Below are 22,383 nucleotides of genomic sequence, written 5' to 3'. Positions count from 1 at the left end.
GGGAGGGGGGTGCGGCCTCAGGTCCTCCGCCACGAGGGCACAAGGGTGTGATGGCCATTTGCATATTAGCTCTTTATTATATAGGACGTTTGAAAGGAACTTTGATCTTATCAATTTTTGAGCCTTACTTTTAAACCATGCTTTACATATTCCTTTGGCTCCCACTCTTTTCCTGACTTGCCTATTTTAGGGGTGCACGTCCATGGGTATGCGCACACACAGATATTTAGAGCTTTTTATTACAATTGGGGTCAAAGCTAACCCAGGTTTGAGTTCTTAGACGTCATATGTGACCTTCCTGTGAGAACTTAACACTTTACACTACATGGTAAGTGCTCTCTCAGGCTTTTAAGTCATTTCTGGGAGGTTCCAAGAGAAATTAAGAGCAAACTGTGCTTTAGAGATTTCCTGCACATATAATTTTTTTAAAATCCTGAATTGGTTTCTTCATACACTGTCCTGAAAGTGATGTAAGTGCTGTTGCACTTCCTGGCCAGCACAGATTTAATCCAGGTGATGCCGTGGCAGACATGACCATTGCCCAAATCTCTCTTGGGAGGAGAAAACAGGACCCGTGAAATCCCTGGGAGGAACTTAACAAAGCTTTTTATTGTGTATCTGGAGGATCAAGGAACCCTTCTGGTACTACAGTGTCAGAATAATGTGTATTTTCAGGGGGGAAATAAATCCTGGCTTGGGGCCTCTCGGGTATTATATTTTAAATAGAAAACCTACAATGAAAACTGGGCTGGAACACGTGTCTCCCAATTGGTGATTGTCAGCTTGTCCAAGTGCAAAGGAGACAGAGTTGCCCAGCCCAGAGGGCACTAAATTTCCTCAGAGTCTTTCTGGTGTCGCTATTTTTAGCACTGTGTCTGGTTTGTGTACTTGGTGGTTTTTGAAAAAAAGGGACATGGCTCAATGACTTGCCAAAGTCACAAAACTAAGCTAATTAGGGGCTGAGTCAGCTCTCCCAGTCAAGGTTTCTGCAGCCACATCCACCTCCTATTGAAGAGTTTTCAGTTCTGAAGTTCTGTGTTTAAGAAACCCTGAGATTGCTCAGGATTTAATCACAAAAGCCATAAATGCTGTTGAAAAGTGAGGCTGAAACTCTCCTCCTTAGTTAGCATCTGACTGGGCAGAGCTCAGGGCAGCGAATCAGTCCCACAGCTGTTTGCAAGATGACCAGAAACACTATGGGCATGCACAGCCCTTCTTCTGGAGGCTCCTGAGGATCATTCATGCCGTGGGAGGTCACTTTAGTCTCCCTCAGAGGTGATTTAATATTATCTGGTATATGTGGTTAATTTCAAACCCCACTTGTAAGCCACAAGCAAACCCATGGCCTCCCTCACAAGTCTTTTGCCCCCAATCCTTCCTTCACTGTTCTTAAGAGTTCAGTTCTTAATTTATTTATCTATCTATCTATCTATCTATCTATTTATTTATTTCAGAGATAAAGGGAGAGGGATAGAGAGATAGAAACATCAATGATGAGAGAGAATCATTGATTGGCTGCCTCTTGCACACTCTGAACTGGGGATCAAGCCTGCAACCTGGGCATGTGCCCTGACATTGAACTGTGACCTCCATGGCTCAACCACTGAGCCACGTCATCCAGGCTTATATTTTTTCAAGCGTTTAGATTATTAAAGTGCACATGTTTGTCTCTGCTCTTTCTCTATTACCTTTTTACCTCCCTTCTTCCTCTCCCACCTTTCCTCTCTGTTTTAGGCATCAGCAACATCTACCAAAAGACCCTGCATGTGTGCAAAGGCTCAGTGAGATAGAGCAGCCTCGTTGCAGCCAACAGGGGGTGTTCCTAACTGGCTCCCTGGGCCATAATGGGTTCTGCATGTGACTTTCACAAGCCTGTCAGTCTCCCCACAGTTGCTGGTCCAGGGGGAATGTGCACTGTGCTGGACCAAGCAGGGGCTTTTCCCTTTGCATAACACTTCTTGGAAGAATTCCTGCTATCTTATATAATAAAAGGGTAATATGCAAATTGACCAAATGGTGGAACTATAGGAATGCCCCTGGCCCCCCACCCCAGCCAGCTCGCCCCTAATGGCCCCTATCGGGCGGGTCGGCTGGACCCCACCAGTGCATGAATTTGTGCACTGGGCCTCTAGTGGATATTAATTAGGAGAGGCTTAATTACCATGAAAAATATTTAATACAACACCAGTGCATGAATTTGTGCACCGGGCCTCTAGTGGATATATAATTAGGAGAGGCTTAATTACCATGAAAAATATGTAATACAAAGCAAGGTGAAGACAGATACTAGGTTTTTTAAGATCTCCTTTATTTCCGGACACCAATATAAAAATGTTTTGCCTGCCCTTCATCCAGTGTATGACACTGATGTTAAAAGGCGTTCCCTGCTCCACTGAGTCGTGTGGGGAGCTCAGATTCATTTTTCAGACCTCTCAGGATCCTATCTGGAGGCTCCACTTTCAGCCTATCGGATTCAGCAGGAGTTCTGTGATTGCCTCCCTCAGTTACTCTAATCCTGTGGTGCACACACACCACTCTAGGCACCAGGCCAAACCAAGGAGGACACTGCAGGCAGCCTGCCCAGGTGTAGGCAGTAAAGCGGCTCCCCGTCTGTAGACATTAAAACCAATAATGCCTGGCTCAGTTGGTTAGAGTCATACCATTCACTGGAAGGGTGCGTGTTCGATTCCCAGTCAGGGCCTCTGTGTCTCTTTCACATTAATGTTTCTCTCTTTCCCTCCCTCCCTCTCTTAAAAAATTCAATAAAAAAACAAAACTAAACTAAACTAAACTAAAACCAGTAACAATGATCACCTTGTGCCCAGGTTCTAAACAGTGTCAGTGATGACATACATTTCCCAGCAGGTGCATTGCTTCCACCTTCCCCTCCTCAGTAAGCCCCTCCCTGGCACATGCAGAGAAGAAGAGGAACATCTTAGTCTTATTTCATTTCCGCCCTTCCCTCCTCTCCTCTCCGTTTTTCTTTGTCTCACAGCATCAGAGTCTTTGCTCCCTTCCCGGGGCCTGAAGCAGTTGCCTTGGGAGCTCTCACTTGTGTGTCCTCCTGGGTGAGAAGTGCCATTCGGAGTGTGCACACCCTTAGGAGGCCTCTTGGTCTTCAGTGTAGACCTCTTACTCTCTGTGCTGGCTGCTGCTTCTTTTTTTTAATTAACATACCACTGTCATCCAGGGGACTTTGGTCAGGAACATAGCTGTTTTCATGCCTCTTTATGCAATCCCAGCTGAGGGCACTCTGCATTTTAAGATTCATATACAGATAAACTTCATCATCCTCATTCTCACCTAGTACAGTAAGGAACTCCTTGTCATTCACAGTTGTTTGCCATATCAGCCCTCTCCCTCCCATGTATGTTGTACCTTTTCTACATGATGTAGCTACTGGTTCTTTTCTTCCCCAAATACCATCAGCTCAAGGTACATGTTTTGTAGGGTATTGTGTAAAATTTAGTGATAACATTCATGCTACCAGAATATTTTCCTGATTTTTTTCTTACAGGGGTTAACATCTTCTCGTGACCCTAGGGCAGAGGGGAGACCCCTCTTCTCCCTAGCTGACTTGCTCGTTGCCTCCAACCTCCCAGGTTACTGTTTATTTATTTCTCAGAAAACTTTAGGTGTTTTTATTTTATCCTGTCCCAGCTCTACTTTCCCTAAAGTTCATAAAGAAAAACACCCATTAAAGTGAGAAGTGTGATTTCAAAACAAAGGAAGTTTTTTCTTTGAGAGCAATCTACTTGACATTCCTTAATTTATTTTATTTTGTTTAAGTTATAATTTTATTCTCTTCCAATTCTACTTAAGTCTGTATCACACCAGTACTCACATTAACAGGGACAAAGGCTGTGGTGGATCTGATGGTGGCATCCTATATAATAAAACCCTAATATGTAAATAGACCGAACAGTGGAACAACTGGACACTATGATGCGCATTGACCACTAGGAGGCAGATGCTTAACGCAGGAGCTGCCTCCTGGTGGTCAGTGCGCTCCCACAAGGGGAGTGCCACTCAGCCAGAAGCCGGGCTCATGGCTGGCAAGTGCAGCAGCGGTGGCAGGAGCCTCTCCCACCTCTGCTGCAGGCGGGCAGTAAGGAGCGAGGGGTCCTGGACTGCGAGAGCCCCGGACTGCAAGAGGGACATCTGACTGCCGGCTTAGGCCCAATCCCTGGCAGGTGGACATCCCCTGAAGGGTCCTGGATTGTGAGAGGGCACAGGCCGGGCTGAGGGACCCCTCCCCCCCATTGCACTAATCCGTTAATTATAAAATCTAGTTAATTATAAAATCACAAATGGGGAACAATGCCCCTGTAATTCTGGAACCCAGTTCTTTAATCATGAAAGTGAGAAGAAGTTTTCTGTATAATAAATGCAATGCCCATGATTTTGATGGGATATTTTTAGTTTTCTGGTAGAAACTTTTTTTTTCTGTAATTTTGTTGTTTATTGAGACATTTTTTGATGGTTAGAGCCTTCTGCCTCTAACCTATGCCTTCATCATTGAAACGTATGTCTTTCTTGTTCTTGATCCTCCTGAGTTCTTTTTAATTAAAATATATCTAATTCTAGTTTATAGGGGTGGGGAGGGGCAAAAGTAGATTTACAGTTGTGAGTATGCAAAACAGAGTTAATTCTTGTGTTATTATTTATTAATTATTGTATTATTTTCCATAGGAACAAGTGTAACTCTACTTTTGCCCCACCCTGTATTTTAAACATAAAAAAGTAGAAAAAAAAATAATGAAACACTTATGCAATAACTTTTTTTTTTTTTTTTATAAATCCTTACCCGGGCATATTTTTTCCATTGATTTTCAGAGAGATTGTAAGGGAGAGGGGGAGAAAGAGAGATTAGATAGATAGATAGATAGATAGACAGACAAACAGATAGAGACATCAATTGGTTGCCTCCAGCACACTCCCTGACTGGGGCTGGGGATTAGGCTTGCAGCCCAGGTTAGTGCCCTTGACAGGAAATCAAGCCCACAACCCTGCAGTGCGTGGGTCAATGCTCTAACCATTGGGAAACACTGGCCAGGGCTCATATAATAATTTAAGGTCACCAGATGTTACCAATTTGCCTTATTTTATCTGGTCTTTCTTTTTAAAACAAATACAGCGTTGAAGATAGCCCTGTTGCATTCTCTTCCCTACTTCATCCCCCTTTATCCCTGGCAGAGGTAATCAGTACCTGAAGTTGGTATTTATCTTTCCTGTATATGATTTTAAAAATTGACTCCATGCGTGTGCAGCCACTGCAGTACATAGGGTTATGTTGTGGGTTTGGAGCTGTTTTCTCTGACTCTGCTCCCTTGTGAGTGTCCATCTCTTCTTGCCAGCCTTGTTTCTCACCCCTCCCCATCCCTCAATGGAAAAGGAGGGGGTGGGGCGCTGAAGGTACCTTGACCTTTTCTGTTTCCTTCTTTGCTCTTGGGCCCTCCTCCAGTTACTCCCTACCCTGTGCTTGCATGCTCCGCACCATCCCACTCTACTTGCTATCTCTCTTCCTCCCTTTCTTCTCGGTGTCCCAGTGTTCAGTGAGTTTGATTTCTGTTTGTGGCCTTGAAGATGACCAAGCTCAGTTTCTCTCTGTCCTTATTTAGGACAGGTAAGATCATGTTTCTGGAATCCCAGGAGAGAGATGCAGGGTAATTACTTTCAAGTACAGAAACCCTCCCGAGGGAAGAAGAGGCAGAGCTCTGTGTTTGGAGGATCTGATGTTTTATACTATCAGATGTGAATTACTTACAATTATCATGGTTGTTGTTTCAGTGTAGTGCTAAAGGCATTTGCCTTTAGGTTAATAGTAATCATCTGCAAATTAATTTGCTTAACAAAATTCTGTTTGTCCTCTGATTATCAGTAATATCTCATTTTATGATCTATACCTAATAGAGACTTTTACATTTATCCTTAAATTATCCAAAGTGAACTTTACTGTAAACAGTCCTCTTCCTTCTTTCATTTAAAGCATATAATTTGCCTGCCTGGTGCAGAACAGGCTGTGAGTGGAGATGGATCAGTGCTCTCCTCTTTAGGGACAGACCACCAGGTTGTGACAGACAGTCAGGGCTGAGAGGGGTTTACAGTCTTAGGCGGAAGACAGATATTTGTACAGATACTACAGGTGAGCATATTTATTCGGGTACCGTGAGCAAAATCACCCAGGGTGGAAAATCACCAAGGTGGAGGAGGGACGGTCGTACCCAGCATTCCTAGCCTGTATAGGAACTGGTTTTGGGGGATTGGATGGGCATACAAAATCCTTGACTGTATGTTCTTCAGAGTTTGAAGGTTTAAGAGCTTAGAGGTGAACTCTATACAGTCTGGCCATCACAAATCTTGACTCTATTATAAGATAACAACTAACTTTCAGTTTCCCATTGATGTTTCGATGTCACACATTCCATTAGCTCTTCCTGACCTCCCAAATACAAATAATGCATTAAGGAGCTAAGAGTAAGAAAGGAAAGGAGTTGCCTAAAAACTTTATCAGCTGTGGTCAGAGTATATCTTTGACCTGAATGCACTCCTGTGGGCCAATGCTAAGATGGTTTTTGGTTTCCTTTCGCAGTAATGTTCTGGAACATAATGTAGGCTCTTTGCTGTCTTTCCATCTGCAAACCCTCAGGTTTGTTTCTCTGCATAGAGCTCAATTCTGTAGCTGGGGTCACCACTGTCTTCCTCTAATGATTCATAATTATAAATTATAACACACACACACACACACACACACACAGCGCACATTAATGAAATCCTACTGTTTGCTCACAGGAGAGGTGTCAGTGGAGAGACCTTACTTTATAATTGAAGGTGGAGCTTTTGCAGCATCTTTTAAATCTGATATTTTCCCAGTTTATCATTCAACCTCTTCTCAGCTCATTTGCCTTCCTCACCATTTATGACTTAGGTACACAAATGACATTTGTTATCATACCATGTGGGTAAATACTAAGAATTTATGTTTTAACTTCATTTCCTAGTCAGAAAAGAAGCCAGAACACTAAGACTTACATTTACGGATGATAAGCAATACCAGCTATTTAGGTTTTTTTTCAGTGTTATAAATTTACACTTTAACTTTTATTTTAGGAAAATAAACTCCATCAGTCAAAGCTCCTGGGTGATCACAAGGGGCCTCTGGGTACACTTGTGCCATGTCTGCTGCAGTAACTCTAGAGTAAGGATTTTAGCTGGAAGTGAATTTTAAAAGGTTCAGAGAAAGAAGCTTTGGATTTATAAGTTTTAGTAACTGTAAACAGTTTTGAGATCTACAGAGGGGCATTTGCTACCCTTTAAATTTTCCCAAATGACAATACGTATTTTATGTTTAGAAGACAGAGATTGAGGCAATAAAATCAAGCCAAGAACTTCCCCTCCCCCCAACAAAAGGCACTAGTGTTTTGGAAAGCCAGGTATTGCCTGTGACTCAGCAAGATAAAGGTGATGTTCCATATTTCTAACTCTTTTCAGTGTTGAGGAGAAATAACATGTCAATGCTTGAGAGTCAATGGAGTTTGATGAAAATAAATTAAAAAAAAAACAAACAAACACTTTCTTGGGAATCAGGAGATAGGCAGGTTTATCAAATATGTCCCCCAAACTTCAATTTAATGAATTTTTGTACCTTTTCTGTTTTATAGTTTCTTCACCCATCAGCACTAGGGTTTATTGCTCTTCTTCCTAGTTCTATTCACTTCTATTGAGGTAGTTCTTGTTAAACCTACTATGTGCACACTCCTGTGCTGGCGGCAGTGTTACATGTCTCCTTTAATCATCAACCTGTCAGGCAGTGGTCGTTCAACCACTTTGAAATGTGGGTGCAGCACTGGGGCCCCAGCTCCCGGCACGGAGGCAGCGGTTCTCCAGGCCCAGCCTGCAGACTGGGGTCCATTCATCACAAACTTCCTTCCAGTCTACAGGAAGAATTACAAGTGCGTCATGTTGTGAAATTTTCATAAAGATAAAGATAGTATATTCAACTAGTGGCCTGGTGCACAGATTTGTGAACCTTGAAAGCAAATTGATTAGAATTCCTGGTGCTGCCACAGCTCGAAGGGCATCTGCGGAGGGGGGGGGGGGGGGGGGGGGGGAAGAAAGAAAACTCATGCTAGGGCTAGGGTCTTCCGGCTCACAGAGCTGGCTCCAGTGCAGGGACTAATGTAGGTGGTCCGGGGTGGTGGCCAGCAGGGCGGGACTGGAAGAGATGGGCCAGACATGCCCTGAAGCCAACCTCCCATGGTCCCTTCCCGGCCCCCAGCCGCACCTGGGGTGGCACCTTGGCTCGAAGGGCATCTGCAGAGTGAGCAGGGTCCCTCCAGTAGGTACGGTCCCTTGGCCTGGCCTGTGGGGATCGGGCGGAAACCGGCTCTCTGACATCCCTCAAGGGGTCCCAAAGTGCGAGAAGACACTCTGCAAAGTTGCTGTCGTACAGGGTATGGGACCCAAATGCAAGTGTGAAGTAAACCAGATTCAGGGCCAACAGTGCCCAGCAGCAACATAACCCACTGCCGAAGGAGGAATTGCGCTGCCCCTCGAGGGCTCCCGCAAGGAATCGGGCTCCCTCCTCTCTGGTTCCAGGGTGCATTACCCGAGAACTGCCGCTGCCAAGTCACTGCAGCTCGGCAGCTCCTGCATTGAGCATCTGCCCCATGGTGGTCAGTACACGTCATAGGTACCGGACGGTCGGATGGTCACTTAGCCTTTTATATATATAGATTACTCCTTCCATCCTTTTATTAAAAATATATGCTATTTGATTCATGAAATGTGATAGTAGAAAGCTTTTTTAGGTCCCTGCTTATCAAAGTAAAATATTTACAAGTCTTTGTTGGTTCTCTGTCCCCCTTCCCTTTTTTCCTTGTTTGGCTATCTAAAAGCCTCATAATACTTGGCTTAAAAAATACTGCCTCAAATAATCCAATTTTGTATTGCGTGATTCATTTTTCAGAAGAAAGTTATTGAAATACGAAGGAAAGGGAGATATTTTTTAAGCATTGAATTTACGTTTAGCAATTATGTAGAGTTTATATTTGATCTAGTGGTAATGCAATCTTGTATTCTGATTGTCATCTTCATTGTGTTTTTACCCGTGAATATTTAATATAACTCCTGGCCAGAAATATTTTTCCAGGAAATGGTTTTCCCTGAAGGGATACCTTTTCCCATCTTCCACGAAAGCCCTGGTTCAGGAATCACCTTGATTTGACACTTGGTTCTCTTCAGTACTGACGGTGCTCTGCTTTACTTTTCCTTAGTGATACAAATGAAGTTGACATACCACCCAACACTCGTGTTGGCACCAAGCGCTATATGCCTCCAGAAGTGTTGGATGAGAGCTTGAATAGAAATCACTTTCAGTCTTACATCATGGCCGATATGTACAGCTTTGGGCTCATTCTTTGGGAGGTGACTAGGAGATGCGTATCAGGAGGTAAGTACCAGTGGTACCATTGGGCTACTACAATTCCTTTTTTTTCTCTCTCTTTTTTTTTAAATCCTCACCTGAGGATATTTTTCCATTGATTTTCTTAGAGAGAGTGGAAGAGATAGGGAAATAGAGAGAAACATCGATGTGAGAGAAACACATCAACTGGTTGCCTCCCACACGCACCTGGGCCCGGGCCCGGGAGGAGCCTGCATCAGAGGTATGTACCCTTGACTGGAAGTGAACCCAGGATCCTTTGGTCTGCAGGCTGATGCTCTATCCACTGAGCAAACCAGCTAGGGCCAAATCCTTTTTTCTGATCAGAAATCAAAGTTGTCTCAAAATCAAATTTTGTCCTTTATTTCTGTTGACCCAGTCATAATCCTCCTAGGAAATAATACTTCACATCATAGAATTACCTTTGACTGCATTCTTCTCTCCACCTATGACTGAGGCATCTCTTCTAGGCACATTGTCAACTTCCTCTGTCTTTTGGAAGATCACCCTGTTCTATTATATGTATTGTCTCACTTCTCTCTTGAACTCTTTCTCCAGCCGTTGCTTTATCAAGTTAACCTCCTTCTCTACCCCTTCCATCTTCTTCTTACCAATCTGCTGGGCCCCCTGCCCAACTCTAGTGCCCCGTTTCCTGTGGCTTCCTCTGCTCAGATGAAAAGACATAACTGTGGGGTGGGACACCCATTATTTAACCCCCGCCCTACTTCTTAACCTTCTACAATACTTACTCATAAAGCAATTTGAAAACATCAGTTTTCATCAAAATGAAATTAAAGCATAAGAATATTATTATTGGTCATGGTAATCTTTTTACAAACATAAAGTTTCCCTAGTAAGACTAACTGAGGAAACATCCTTAAATATTCAGAGGTGTTATTATTGTTTGTAGCATTGTGTCTACTGCTGCATAATTTGTCTTTTAGTAGATTCCAGCACCTTTCAGCTGAGGAGCTGAGTCTGAGGCTCTTTGGTATCAAGTATGTTGTTTATGGTTCTAGTCATGGTTGTGCTTGATAAGTAAATCCTGGTACTGCTGCTCTTCCTCTTGATGGAGGTGAGTTAAACTCACCTTCATGAAAACTGGAGCTTTCCCAATATTCTAAAAGTGTAGCCTACAGTTAACTAGTCCTGGCACTTGTATCTGTAAACCTTTGACAAGTTACTAACTTTTCTTTCTTTCAGTTTTCTTATCTTAAGAGGGAGATGGATTATTGCACTACCTCAGGGGGTCGTGAGGTTTTTGTGATTGTAAAGAGAATTAACATTGCCTGACCCATAAATAGTACTCAATACATGTTAGCTGTTATTTTAAATTTTCACTTTGGTTGGTAGAGCCTTAACTTACATTTAGAATCCTATTGAAATATAAAGGAGAAACAGTTAATCAATAGGCATTCATACTTCTGTAGCAAGATCATCTTCAGTGGTGCAGTGCCTTCTAATCACTCTAGAGATTCTGAACTTCTCATTAGCTTAAGTTGAAATAGAGCACATCCCCTCTGAAGTGAGAGAACTCTTTTTGGTCCAAAGGAAGTTAATGTAGAACATTTTTCTGATTCAGATATTGAATAAATCACCCATCATATTATGAAGAAGAAAAGGAGTAACAAAAACATAAATTAACTAACTGCCTATGCTTTGATTTTGTTTTGTAAAGAGGAAGTGAGCATGTTTTTGAACAAAATGTTTATACTTATTTAAGACTAGAGGCCTGGTGCATGAATTCGTACACAGGTGGGGTCCCTCAGCCTGGCCCGCAATCGGGGCCAATCGGGGCTGTCTCACCCAGTCCCGATCGGGGCCAGCCAGCGGCGGGGAGGGACCGCGGGAGGTTAGCCAGCTGGGGGGAGGGACCCTCAAGAGGTTGGGACCATGGGAGGATGGCCAGCTGCAGGGGGTTGGCTGTGGGACCACACTGACCACCTGGCCAGCTGAGGGTAGGGACCGAGGGAGACTGGCCAGCCTCAGGAGGTTGGCTGTAGGAGCACACTGTCACCAGGGGGCAGCTCCTGCATTGAGCGTCTTCCCCCTGGTGGTCATTGCGTGTCCTAGTGACCGGTTGATTGGTTGTTCGGTCAACGGGTCGTAATGGTCGCTTAGGCTTTTATATATATAGAGAGAGGTTTATAGGAGTTGAAGGAATAGGATAATATAAGATTACTTTTCAAATTATGTTTCCCTGGAAATCTAAAGCAATTAGGGCAACAAGAAGCCTGTATTTGAAAGCCTGTGTTTGGAATATGGGCAAAATGATTCTTAGCTTAAAAACAAGCTGGGGTACCCTGGCCAGAGTGGCTCAGTTTCTTGGGTGTTGTCCCATGCACCAAGTAGTTGCTGGTTCATTTCCTGGTCATGGCACATGCCCAGGTTGCAGGCTTGATCCCAGTAAAGGCCAGGAGGTAGCCGATCAATGTTAATATTTTTAGGTGTGTACAATTCTCTAAATTTTAAATATGGAAGAATGCATTCTTATGATTAAGCAGAAAAAATGTAAATGTGACATTTTATTCAAGTAGAATACACTGCCAAATTTATTATGAGATTCATAATCTCATATTGCAGTAATAGAAATGATCACATATTATACGTATGAGTTTGGAATGTGTCTGCCAAAGTTGCATGGAGATTTAATATAGATTTTTAAAAAATTTTGGCATACAAGAGCCTTTGTAAAATTGGAAATAAATTTGAGGTGCTTGTTTTACTTAGCTTTTGGAAATTAGAAGAAAAGGATTGAAGACCTAAAGTAATATGTTTCTTTGGGATTTTCATTCATTTAAAAATTAGATTGTCATTTGGGAACATTTTTTTAAGATTTATTTTGCTGTTTTTCAGGCTTGTCTTTAGTACCGACAGAACTTTTTTTTGAGAACAGTTTGTATGTTAGAATTTTATTTCACAGAAAAAAAGTATAATAGTAAAACCGTGTTTTCAGGTGCAGTGGAAGAATACCAGCTTCCCTATCACGACCTGGTGCCCAGTGACCCCTCTTACGAGGACATGAGAGAGATTGTGTGCATCAAGAAGCTCCGTCCCTCATTCCCCAGCCGGTGGAGTGGCGATGAGGTAAGGTTCCGGGAAGCCATGTGCTATAGAAATTTTCCCTTTGTGCCAAAATTCCAAATATTGATTGCAGGAGTTCTTACTCTTCTTTGTTCTGTTGGTGATGATAGTGATGCCTCACTGTGATGATTTGTATGGTGCTACGTGTAATGTGGTAAATTGTTCCTTTTTTCCTAACTTGATTTTGCCGCTTCCAAAATATATTGAGTGGGTTAACATTTAGCCATCATAACAGATAACATTATTTCATTTATTTGTGATGTCCTGACAATGGCATAAAGGCTCTATTTCTCTCTCTGTGTGTTTTTGTTTTTATTTTTATTTTTTACTTTTTAAAAAATTCTTTATTGTTTAAAACAGTGGTTCTCAGCCCTCCTAATGCCACGACCCTTTAATACAGTTCCTCATGTTGTGGTGACCCCAAACCATAAAATTATTTTCGTTGCTACTTCATAACTATAATTTTGCTACTGTTATGAATCGTAATGTAAATATCTGATATGCAGGATGTATTTTCATTGTTCGCGACCCACAGGTTGAGAACTGCTGGTTTAAAGTATTACATATGTCTCCTTTCCCCCCTATTGATCTCTCCCAGCCATTCCAACCCCCCAGCATACGCCCTCACCCCCCCCCGCAGTGTCTGTGCAAATGGTTTATGCTTATATGCATGCAAAAAGGTCCTTTGGTTGACCTCCCCACCTCCCCTGCCTTCCTTCTGAAGTTGGATGGTCTGTTCAATGCTTCTATGTCTCTAGACCTATTTTTGTTCATCAGTTTATGTTGTTCATTATATTCCACAAATGAGTGAGATCATGTGATATTTATCTTTCTTCAACTGGCTTATTTCACTTAGCATAATGCTCTCCAGGTCCACCTATGCTGTTGCGAATGGTAAGAGTTCCCTCCTTTTTACAGCTGCGTAGTATTCCATTGTGAGGATGTACCACTGTTTTTTAATCCACTCATCTGCTGATGGGCACTTGGACTGTTTCCAAATCTTAGCTATTATAAATTGTACTGTTATGAACGTGGGGGTGCATATATCCTTTCTGATTGGTGTTTCTGATTTCTTGGGATATATTCCTAGAAGTGGGATTACTGAGTCAAATGGGAGTTCCATTTTTTGAGGAAACTCCATACTGTCTTCCACAGTGGCTGCACCAGTCTGCATTCCCACCAGCAGTGTAAGAGGGTTCCTTTTTCTCTGCATCCTCGCCAGCACTTGTCGTTTGTTGATTTGTTGATGATAGCCATTCTGACAGGTGTGAGATGGTACCTCATTGTTGTTTTGATTTGCATCTTTTGGATGATTAGTGACTTTGAGCATCTTTTCATATGTCTCTTGGCCTATGTATGTCCTCTTTCGAAAAGTGTCTATTTAGGTCCTTTGACCATTTTCTGATGGATTGCTTATCTTCCTTTTGTTAAGTTGTATGAGTTCCCTATAAATTTTGGAGATTAAACCCTCATCAGATACAGTAGGTCCTTGGGTTACGTCAGAGATCCATTCCTACAGCGACATAACGTGATTTTCACTGTAAGTGGGAACCCGCTACATAAGCACCTACGTCACTCACATGGAGCACATACATACACAGCAGTAATGAAGTGAAACAGTAAAAAAATTTAAAAGAAAGATAATTCCTGACCTTTACTTGTGGTAAATTAATAATAAAAAACATAAAGTACATAATGCATGTACATCGAAATGATGGAATTTTTTTTTATATAAATAAATGGGAGATGGCGACGTAACCACGAAACGATGTATGTCGAGTCCGATGTAACCCGAGGACTGCCTGTATAACATTGGTAAATATGTTCTCCCATGCAGTGAGCTTTCTTGATGTTTTTTTTTTTTTGATGGTTTCTTTTGCTGTGCAGAAGTTTTTATTTTGATGTAGTCCCATTTGTTTATTTTCTCCTTAGTTTCCATTGCCCTAGGAGCTGTATCGGTAAAGATATTGGTATGACATATGTCTGAGATTTTGCTGCCTATGGATTCTTTTAAGATTTTTGTGGTTTTCCCATCTTATGATTAAGTCCTTTATCCATTTTGAGTTTATTTTTGTCTATGGTGTAAGTTTCATTTATTTTTGCATGTATTTGTCCAATTTTCCCAACATCATAGATTGAAGAGACTATCTTGACTCCATTTTATGCTCTTGCCTCCTTTGTCAAATATTAATTGATCATAATGGCTTGGGTTGATTTTTGGGTTCTATGTTCTGTTCCATTGGTCTATATGTCCTTGTGCCAGTAACAGGCAGTTTTGAGGACAGTGGCTTTGTAATACAGTTTGATATCTGATATTAAGATCCATCCAATTTTGTTCCTCTTTTTTTTTTTTAGGATTGCTGCAGCTATTCAGGTTTATTTATTTATTTATTTTTATTTCATATTTGGATAGTTGGTTCTAGGTCTGTGAAACATGCCGTTGGTATCTAATGGGGGTGCATTGAATCTATAGATTGCTTTGGGTAATATGGGCATTTTAATGATGTTGATTCTACCAGTCCATGAACACAGTATATTCTTCCACTTGTTTATGTCTTCCTCTTTCTCTTTTTTCAATGTCCTGTAGATTTCCGAGAATAAGTCTTTTACCTTCTTAGTTAAGTTTATTCCTAGGTATCTTAATTTTTTTGTTGTAATGGTAATGGGATTGTTTTTTTAGTTTCTCTTTCAGTGAGTTCATTATTGGTGTATAAAAAGACCATATATTTCTAGGTGTTAATTTTGTATCCTGCTACATTACCGAATTCATTTATTAAGTCTAGTAGTTTTTTTGATGGAGTCTTTAGGGTTTTCTATGTACAATATCATTTCATCTGTGAATAATGACTGTATAACTCCTGCTTTTCCAATTTGGATGCCTTTTATTTCTTCTTCTTGTCTGATCACTATGGATAGTACTTCTAGTATTATGTCGAACAGGAGTGGTGAAAGTGGGCATCCCTGTCTTATTCCTGTTCTTAGGGGAAATGGTTTTAGTTTTTGTCCATTGAGTATGATGTTGGCTGTAGGTTTGTAATATAAGGCTTTTATTATGTTGAGGTATGTCTGTTTCTGACAGGGCTTTAGGTGGGGGTGGTGCTATATCGCTATCTGGTACTGAATGACCCCTGTTCAAACCAGTCCCTGAGGGCTCTGTGAGGCTATTCAGTCTTTATTTCCTTTGTAAAGCTCAAGGTATAGGCTGTGTGCGACTGTATTAGCTCTCTTGAGGCAGCTGGGAGGGGCTGGCTCTGCAGGAGAAAAATGGCTGCTTAGATTTGGAGGGTCATGAACTCCTGATCACCTCTCCCTGTCCTGTCCTCCTCCACTGCCTCTTCCCAGACTCCACAAATCTGCACCTCTACCTGCATCGCAGCCTCGGGTGAGTGTTTGCAATTGAAAGTCCCATGAACGGGGTTTAGCAAATTAAAGCAAAGAGAAAACAGAGGCAAAACAACCACGTGACTGCCAGTTTCTCTCCCCTGGCACCCCGTGGCTCAGGCAGCTCTTCAGGCCACCCTTCTGGGCACAGCCCCTCATGGCTGTGGACTTAGATCTAGATTCCCCAGCTGCCAGCACCCCTGTGGACTTCCTTTCCACAGTCGGATGTTACATCTGTCCCCAATGGACACGGACTTGGTGCAGCGCAGTTCCTTCTGGACCCTCTTGGCCCGGTGGTCACGCATCTCTTTCCAGCCCAGATCCCTGATTCTACCTTCTCCAGGCGTCCTCTGCCCTTCCCGGCTGTGAATTGTCTCACCAGCTCTGTCTAATTCGACAATTCAAGGAGGATGTTATTTGACTCAGTTGCTCCCTTTATCTACTCTGGAACAAGGTGCAGGACATGTCTGCCTATTCAGCTGCCATTTTTCCTCTGTGTGTGTGTGTGTGTGTGTGTGTGTGTGTGTGTGTGTGTGTGTGTGTGTTTAAAGCATCATGAGTTTTTCTCCATGAAAAACGCACATGCAACATTCTCACATTTTGATGAGAGAAAAGATAGGCATCTGAAAAATGCCATTTTCTATACAGAGAAGTGATACAAGTTGACCTAGTTGAGATGCCTGAGGATGCTGTGGATCTTTGTTAATAAGGATGAGGAGATGTGATTTGAAGGAATCCACGTGCAACGAGGCTGTAAGGGTACAGTGGTGAAGCCTAAAACAGGTCTGCTAAGAAGCTGTGCATAAGGAGGAACTGAGTGAGGCGGGCCTTGCCTTCCCTGACTCATCTGCTCCACATTCTCTCCATCCATCCTCTAAGCTTGTACACTCACCAAATCCTGGAGCGCTCTGGCAGGCTGGCACATTCAGAGATGCTTGAGCATCAGACATGTACCAGAGCCAGGGCAAACATGTGGGCAGAGCGCTGTTTATGAAATAATCCTTCACCGTTAAATGCATTTAAAAACAACCTTTGGATCATTGGTTTTATGCTAAATCATACATATGTTTTCCAATGAGCTATGCAGAAAGCTTTATGAGATGCTGGAGTTACCTTCCTTTGAAGCTGGTTACAGGCACTAGTATTACCCCAGATTCCTTCACTGAGGATTTCTAATGAAGTGAAATTGTGCTTTCAACAGGAAGACCAATAATTTATGTAGGAGAAAGTTTCAGCGAGGCCCCGCACAGGTCATGCATCTTATTAAAAGCGACAGTGTGATGCTATTATTGTAGCAGACAGCTGCGACTTAGGAATAACCGTGTTTGTTTGAATAGTATGGAAGGAGATAAAAGATTTAAGCTGATCAAATGTTATAAACAAACCGGGAGTGTGGAGTGGAATACAGACTCCCTGCATATTTTTGTATTTATTTAATGCTGACTTCAAAGACACTCTTCTTCAATCAGCACAACCACTTGCTTGCTCCTATCAGAAGGATGTTATGAAAATCTGTCTTAGTCATTGAAGATTTGCATGAAAAAAGAAGTGTTATGAAACATGGTTTTAAAAGGAGCTTTTGAAACTCCTATTCAAACTCCAGGAGCCCAAAATCAAAAGCCAAGTATCAAGGGCCAGCCTGGCACATAGTAAATACATGTCTCTAACGCCACTCCCGCTTTTCCGTTTCCCTCCCTGCAGTGTCTGAGGCAGATGGGGAAGCTAATGACCGAGTGCTGGGCTCACAATCCCGCGTCCAGACTGACAGCCCTGCGTGTGAAGAAAACACTTGCCAAAATGTCAGAGTCCCAGGACATTAAACTCTGATTTGAGGGGGGAAAAAGAAGACAAAAGGAAAGTAAAGAAAAAGAAAGCATCAGTGGAGAAAGCCAGCTCTTCCTCTCTTTGCGGGCAGAGTAGAAAATGTTCCCGAAGCACCCACAGTCCAAGCCTCGAACAGCCCTGCTTCCCAGCAGGTTCAGTGTCACCACTCGGGGAGCAGCGTGGACAAAGGCAGAAGTTCCCAGAAACAGGGATCCCTTGTGTGTGGCGGAGGTTGAAACCGCTCGGGTAACTTGTTGAAGACGTGGTGCACATTGCTTTCTAAGAAAGCCCTGTATTTTGGGATTGCCCCCCCTCTTTTTATTTCTTCCTTTTCAAAAGATGCTTTAATTTTGCCAAAATATAACAAAGAATTTAGATGTTTTAAGGTTGTTACTATTCTAGTTTAAATAATAACAATGAGAGTTCTTTGCAGAAATTCTGCTAGAAAGGAAATTAAAATGGTTTTTTTCATTGGTAAAATTTTGTTGCACTCTACACACCAGAAGACAGTCTGTGAGGTTGGAGACCACAGAATGGAACTGTCTGAACAGCCCGCCCCTGCCTGCTCTGACCACTTTGGCCAGCCCTGCTTGGGGGGCTGCCACAGCAATGTGAATGCACCCGGGTACACATACCACCTGTCTGGGACCCGCTTGGGAATTCCTGCAGGTGACCTTTTGCAGCTTCAGAGGATATGGAACAAATGAAGATTTCGTGTGATTCTATTAGAAGTCAGTGTCAGTGTTCTTCAGAACCACTTTGTGTTTCTGATTCTGTTAGGTATCTCTTTCGTGGTCAAATCTCTTCCTTTTCATTAAACACAAGCAAAGCTTTTTTTTTTTAATGTGCAGAGAACTGACCGATGCATGCTTTTGATCTCTCAAATGAAAGGCTCAGTATTGAGTGAAATTGCCATCAGTTGAGTTGATGGCCACACCCTTTAAAATAGAGATCATTGGCTCTTGTGTTGTAAGATGCCCGTGTTAGTAGGGTAGAGGATGGGGTTGGAGGTGCACATGGCTTGTTTCCTATGTATGCAGAGAGCCGATCACAGAAGCCTGAGAGTAAATGGTGCACACCTTATTTTGTATAGATAAAACCAGCTTCTTTTCATTATTGTCTGTGTCTTGTGTCTGAGTTAAGGGACGGAGAGGAAGCATATGTCAGGTTAATGTAACTAAATTTTAATTTAACAATAGATAACTATATCCTCCAAATGGGACACACAGAGGAGAGTTAGTGGAAGCCACAAAATATTCTGGCTGCTGTGATTTATTTTTCTAGAATAGATGGATCTAGCATGTACGTCGTAAGTGGTAATTTCATATCTTTTATCTATTTTATTTTATTCTCATTATGTTCAGTTCACTTTTTAATTTATTATTTTTGTGTTCTCTGTGGCACTTGTGCAAAACATCTCTTCACCCACTTAATTCTGCAGAGTTTTCACTGTTGAGACACATGAGCCCAGTCATGGACAGGGCCAACATTCCTGAGCAACAGGAACATAAAGTTCAAAATTGTACACATCCCCCTCACCTGTATTCATTTACATGCTCTTACTATGGGTTTCCTTTACTTCTCAGAAATTCTGTAATTTAATAAGGAATTGGGAAATACTTCCTCCCTAGTCTTAAAAAAATAACAAATAAAAAATAAAAGGCATTCCTTCCAGAATCCTGCAGAGGGCAGTATTTTATAACACATTTGCACCACTTGGTGATTGAAGGATGGACGTTTTTTGAAATTTTGACAGCTGCATGAAAAATGAGAAAATATTTTCCTCACTTCTGAAGTCGGCTTGCAGCTGGTGACTTGTTCATTCGGAAAACACCCTAGAGCAGAGAGTGACTGTGAGCTGTGCTTAACAGTCTGAGAGAATCATAAGAAACACAGTGTTCCGTATTCAGCATTGACTTCCCAATGCTTCATAGCCACGTTTTGTTTGTAACAAAGAAATAACTTGGTTTTTAAAAAGTTCTTGAATATGAACAAAATTTGTTTATTATAAAGATTAAAAACAGTTGGCTCCAAATAGAATTTTAATCAGAATGCTGCTTCTGGTGTTATTAGAAGAACCTGAATGGCAATGTAACGGTTCCTTTCTCTTGTGTCAAATTGTGTTCTGTGTGATAGCTTAGAAGGAATATGTGGCTAGAACTAAGCGTGATAATCATCTGAGCCGTGGAGAGAAACTTCATTACCTCTAATCAGATCATCTACAAACAAATAAGTAAACATTTATGCCCATAACTGGGGACATGTTTTGTTTCTTGATTTTTTCCTAAATGTAAGTGCGGTTGGACTTCTTAGATAAAAATGTGTGCTCTTTTAGGTAAGTTTTTATACATGATAACTGCAAATCAGAACATGTTTGGGGGAAGTGATGATTTGAAAATACACTTGATTTCTAGGGAGGTGTTGGCTCCAATGAAGAATGGCAGGAAACTTCTATCTTATTTGTCTAGTTGCTTCGGAAAAATCAGTAGCTTACTTTCTAATTCTCAGTCTGATTTACTCATTATGAACATCTAAAAATTGTTCCTGAGATACTTCAAAAGACTTATTTAGTTAGTATAGTCTTTCAATGCAACAAGAATTTATTTATGAATAGATTTTTTTTGTCTTCACAAAATTCACCTAACTTAAGGAACCCTAAATTGTTCTTAAAGAGACTACCTACTTACTTCCAAATTATCCTTTTTTATTTTTAAATTTCTAGTAGCTCAGAAGAAGTGAATTGTATTTTGTTTTACCTTTCTATAGAATAAGTGGGGACCTGGAAATTAATAATGTAGATGATTTCCTCTTATCAGGACTATTTCAAAGACTAAGATTTTCTTCTAGTTGCTCCCCCCAAAGGAATCCTAAAATACTAGTTGCTAGCTAATATAAGTTTTGTATGCTAAGATGTTCAGGTTTATAGTTTATTATGTGTATATATATTATATAAATATATATGTTTATATAAATATTTTGTTCAGTTTGGAGTCTGGCACAACTCCATTTTGTGGATTAGAGAGTAAAATATTAGAGATGATAAAGTACTAAATGAAACATAATATTTATTTATAAAAGTGTTGTAGATTGTTAAATCATAAGTTACAGTGCTACGAACATTGTGAAGAGACAGGCCTTTGACCTCCTGGAAAGCACTGCTCAAAAGTGACTAGTGACGACCATTCCTTTTAGTATCAAGACATAAAGCATCTTAGAAAACATGCTAAGATTTTATTCACAGGGAATTCTTTGTTTCAGTTGTGGTGTAGTCAGGTATAGCAGGGACCGAATAACAACCAGAATTCACCTTCCTAGAGTCAAGCATATTCATTGGAAGTTACAGTGCTTTATGTCGCTGGTCTGTTCTAGCTCTCCATGTTTGTAGTTGGAAAGGCACTGAAAGAAGTACAGTTTTTAAACTTGAATTGTTCTGTGGTTATATCTCCTTGGAAAACTCAGTCACAAAGCAGTGGAAACGAACAAAATGGCATCCGAAGTGATTTAATTTAGCCATTATGATTCCTCTTGTAAAACAAAGCAGAAAAAAACAATGCCATACTTTTTTTTTTTTTTTTTTTGGAGAAGAGTTGGCAATAAAGAGTTTTGTTGTCTGTTTCAAAAGAAGACTCGTTGTGTTCTTTTGGGGAACCAGTGCCTTATTGAATTTGTATATACTGTAATTATTCAGGACTAGGGAACAAACAACTATTGTATTTGTTACAAATTGTATATGGCTTTGTTTGAACATTCCCCCAAATAAAACGGTTTCATTCTCCCCTTGGCAAGAACGTGTCTGTTATCTGATGGTTGTGCCTTTTTCTGATGTTGAAACTATCGCATTGTATCACAAGGCAGCCCTGAAGAGTGAGGCAGGTAAGTGCACACACCTGGAGCAAGAGCAATGGTCTGATGGCTTCTGTTTTCTCTGTAAGTAGGAGGCACGGTCATTTGCTGAGAGTGAGAAGAAAGGTAGGAAGTCAGTGGTTTGAAGAAGTGAGAATTGTACTGTGAGAAGTGACAGCTCGATGGTGGTGGGCAACGCTGATCAACATTGATGCTGTGTGGCTGAGTGGCCGGGAGTGTGGCCTCTGGACCACCGGACAGCCTGTCTGTGACTCCTGCTTACTCATTCCCTTGGCTGAGTGACAGTAGGCTCAGCTTCTTCCCCTCGAGGATAGGAATCACACTAATATCTACTGCGTGCAGTGAATCTGAAGATGAAAGGGAGTGATCCGTGTATCAAGCATGAAGTAAGCCCGCATCCATTACGAAGCATTAGCTGTTGTTACAAATTCATAGTGCTACTTATCCATGTGGTTTGAGGATTTCATTTGTCTATCAGCAGCCCAAAGGGTAGGCATGGAAGTGGCAATAATTGGATTCATTCAGGGTAGGGTTTGTCAGGCCTATGGAGTAATGGGTCATAGAAAATAAAGATTACTATCATCTGACATGGTCCACACTAGGGACGGGTTTAAAGAGGAGCCAGCTGATGGGTCAAAGGACCGGGAACCCTGAGGGGGGTGAGTGGTACATGAGCAGTTTCTGAGAAAGTGGCTGTGGTCAGAATGAAGATTCCAAGAGGAATCACCTGGGGTCTGTCCTTGTCGCTGCTGAAGCCCCTCAGGATGGTGGCACAGAGGCGCAGACAC

General features: G+C 41.7%; 1 protein-coding gene across 10 annotated transcripts in view; it reads left to right on the top strand.

The window, feature by feature from the left end:
- Positions 1 to 21,516, top strand: part of BMPR1B (bone morphogenetic protein receptor, type IB) — a 219,215-nt gene extending 197,699 nt beyond the window's left edge. For all 10 annotated transcript variants that reach the window (XM_005880659.2, XM_005880656.2, XM_005880654.2 and 7 more), the window contains 3 exons: positions 9,276 to 9,451; positions 12,399 to 12,529; positions 17,609 to 21,516. In XM_005880659.2, the coding sequence (XP_005880721.1) occupies positions 9,276 to 9,451; positions 12,399 to 12,529; positions 17,609 to 17,734 (433 nt within the window). In that variant the 3' untranslated portion in view covers positions 17,735 to 21,516. The remainder of the gene's footprint in view (positions 1 to 9,275; positions 9,452 to 12,398; positions 12,530 to 17,608) is intronic.
- Positions 21,517 to 22,383: the final 867 nt, after the last annotated feature.

Source organism: Myotis brandtii, unplaced genomic scaffold, assembly GCF_000412655.1.
Source record: "Myotis brandtii unplaced genomic scaffold, ASM41265v1 scaffold645, whole genome shotgun sequence".
Taxonomy (NCBI): Eukaryota; Metazoa; Chordata; class Mammalia; order Chiroptera; family Vespertilionidae; genus Myotis; species Myotis brandtii.
The sequence above is the reverse complement of the archived record's forward strand: the minus strand, read 5'-3'. Positions and strand labels throughout refer to the sequence as shown.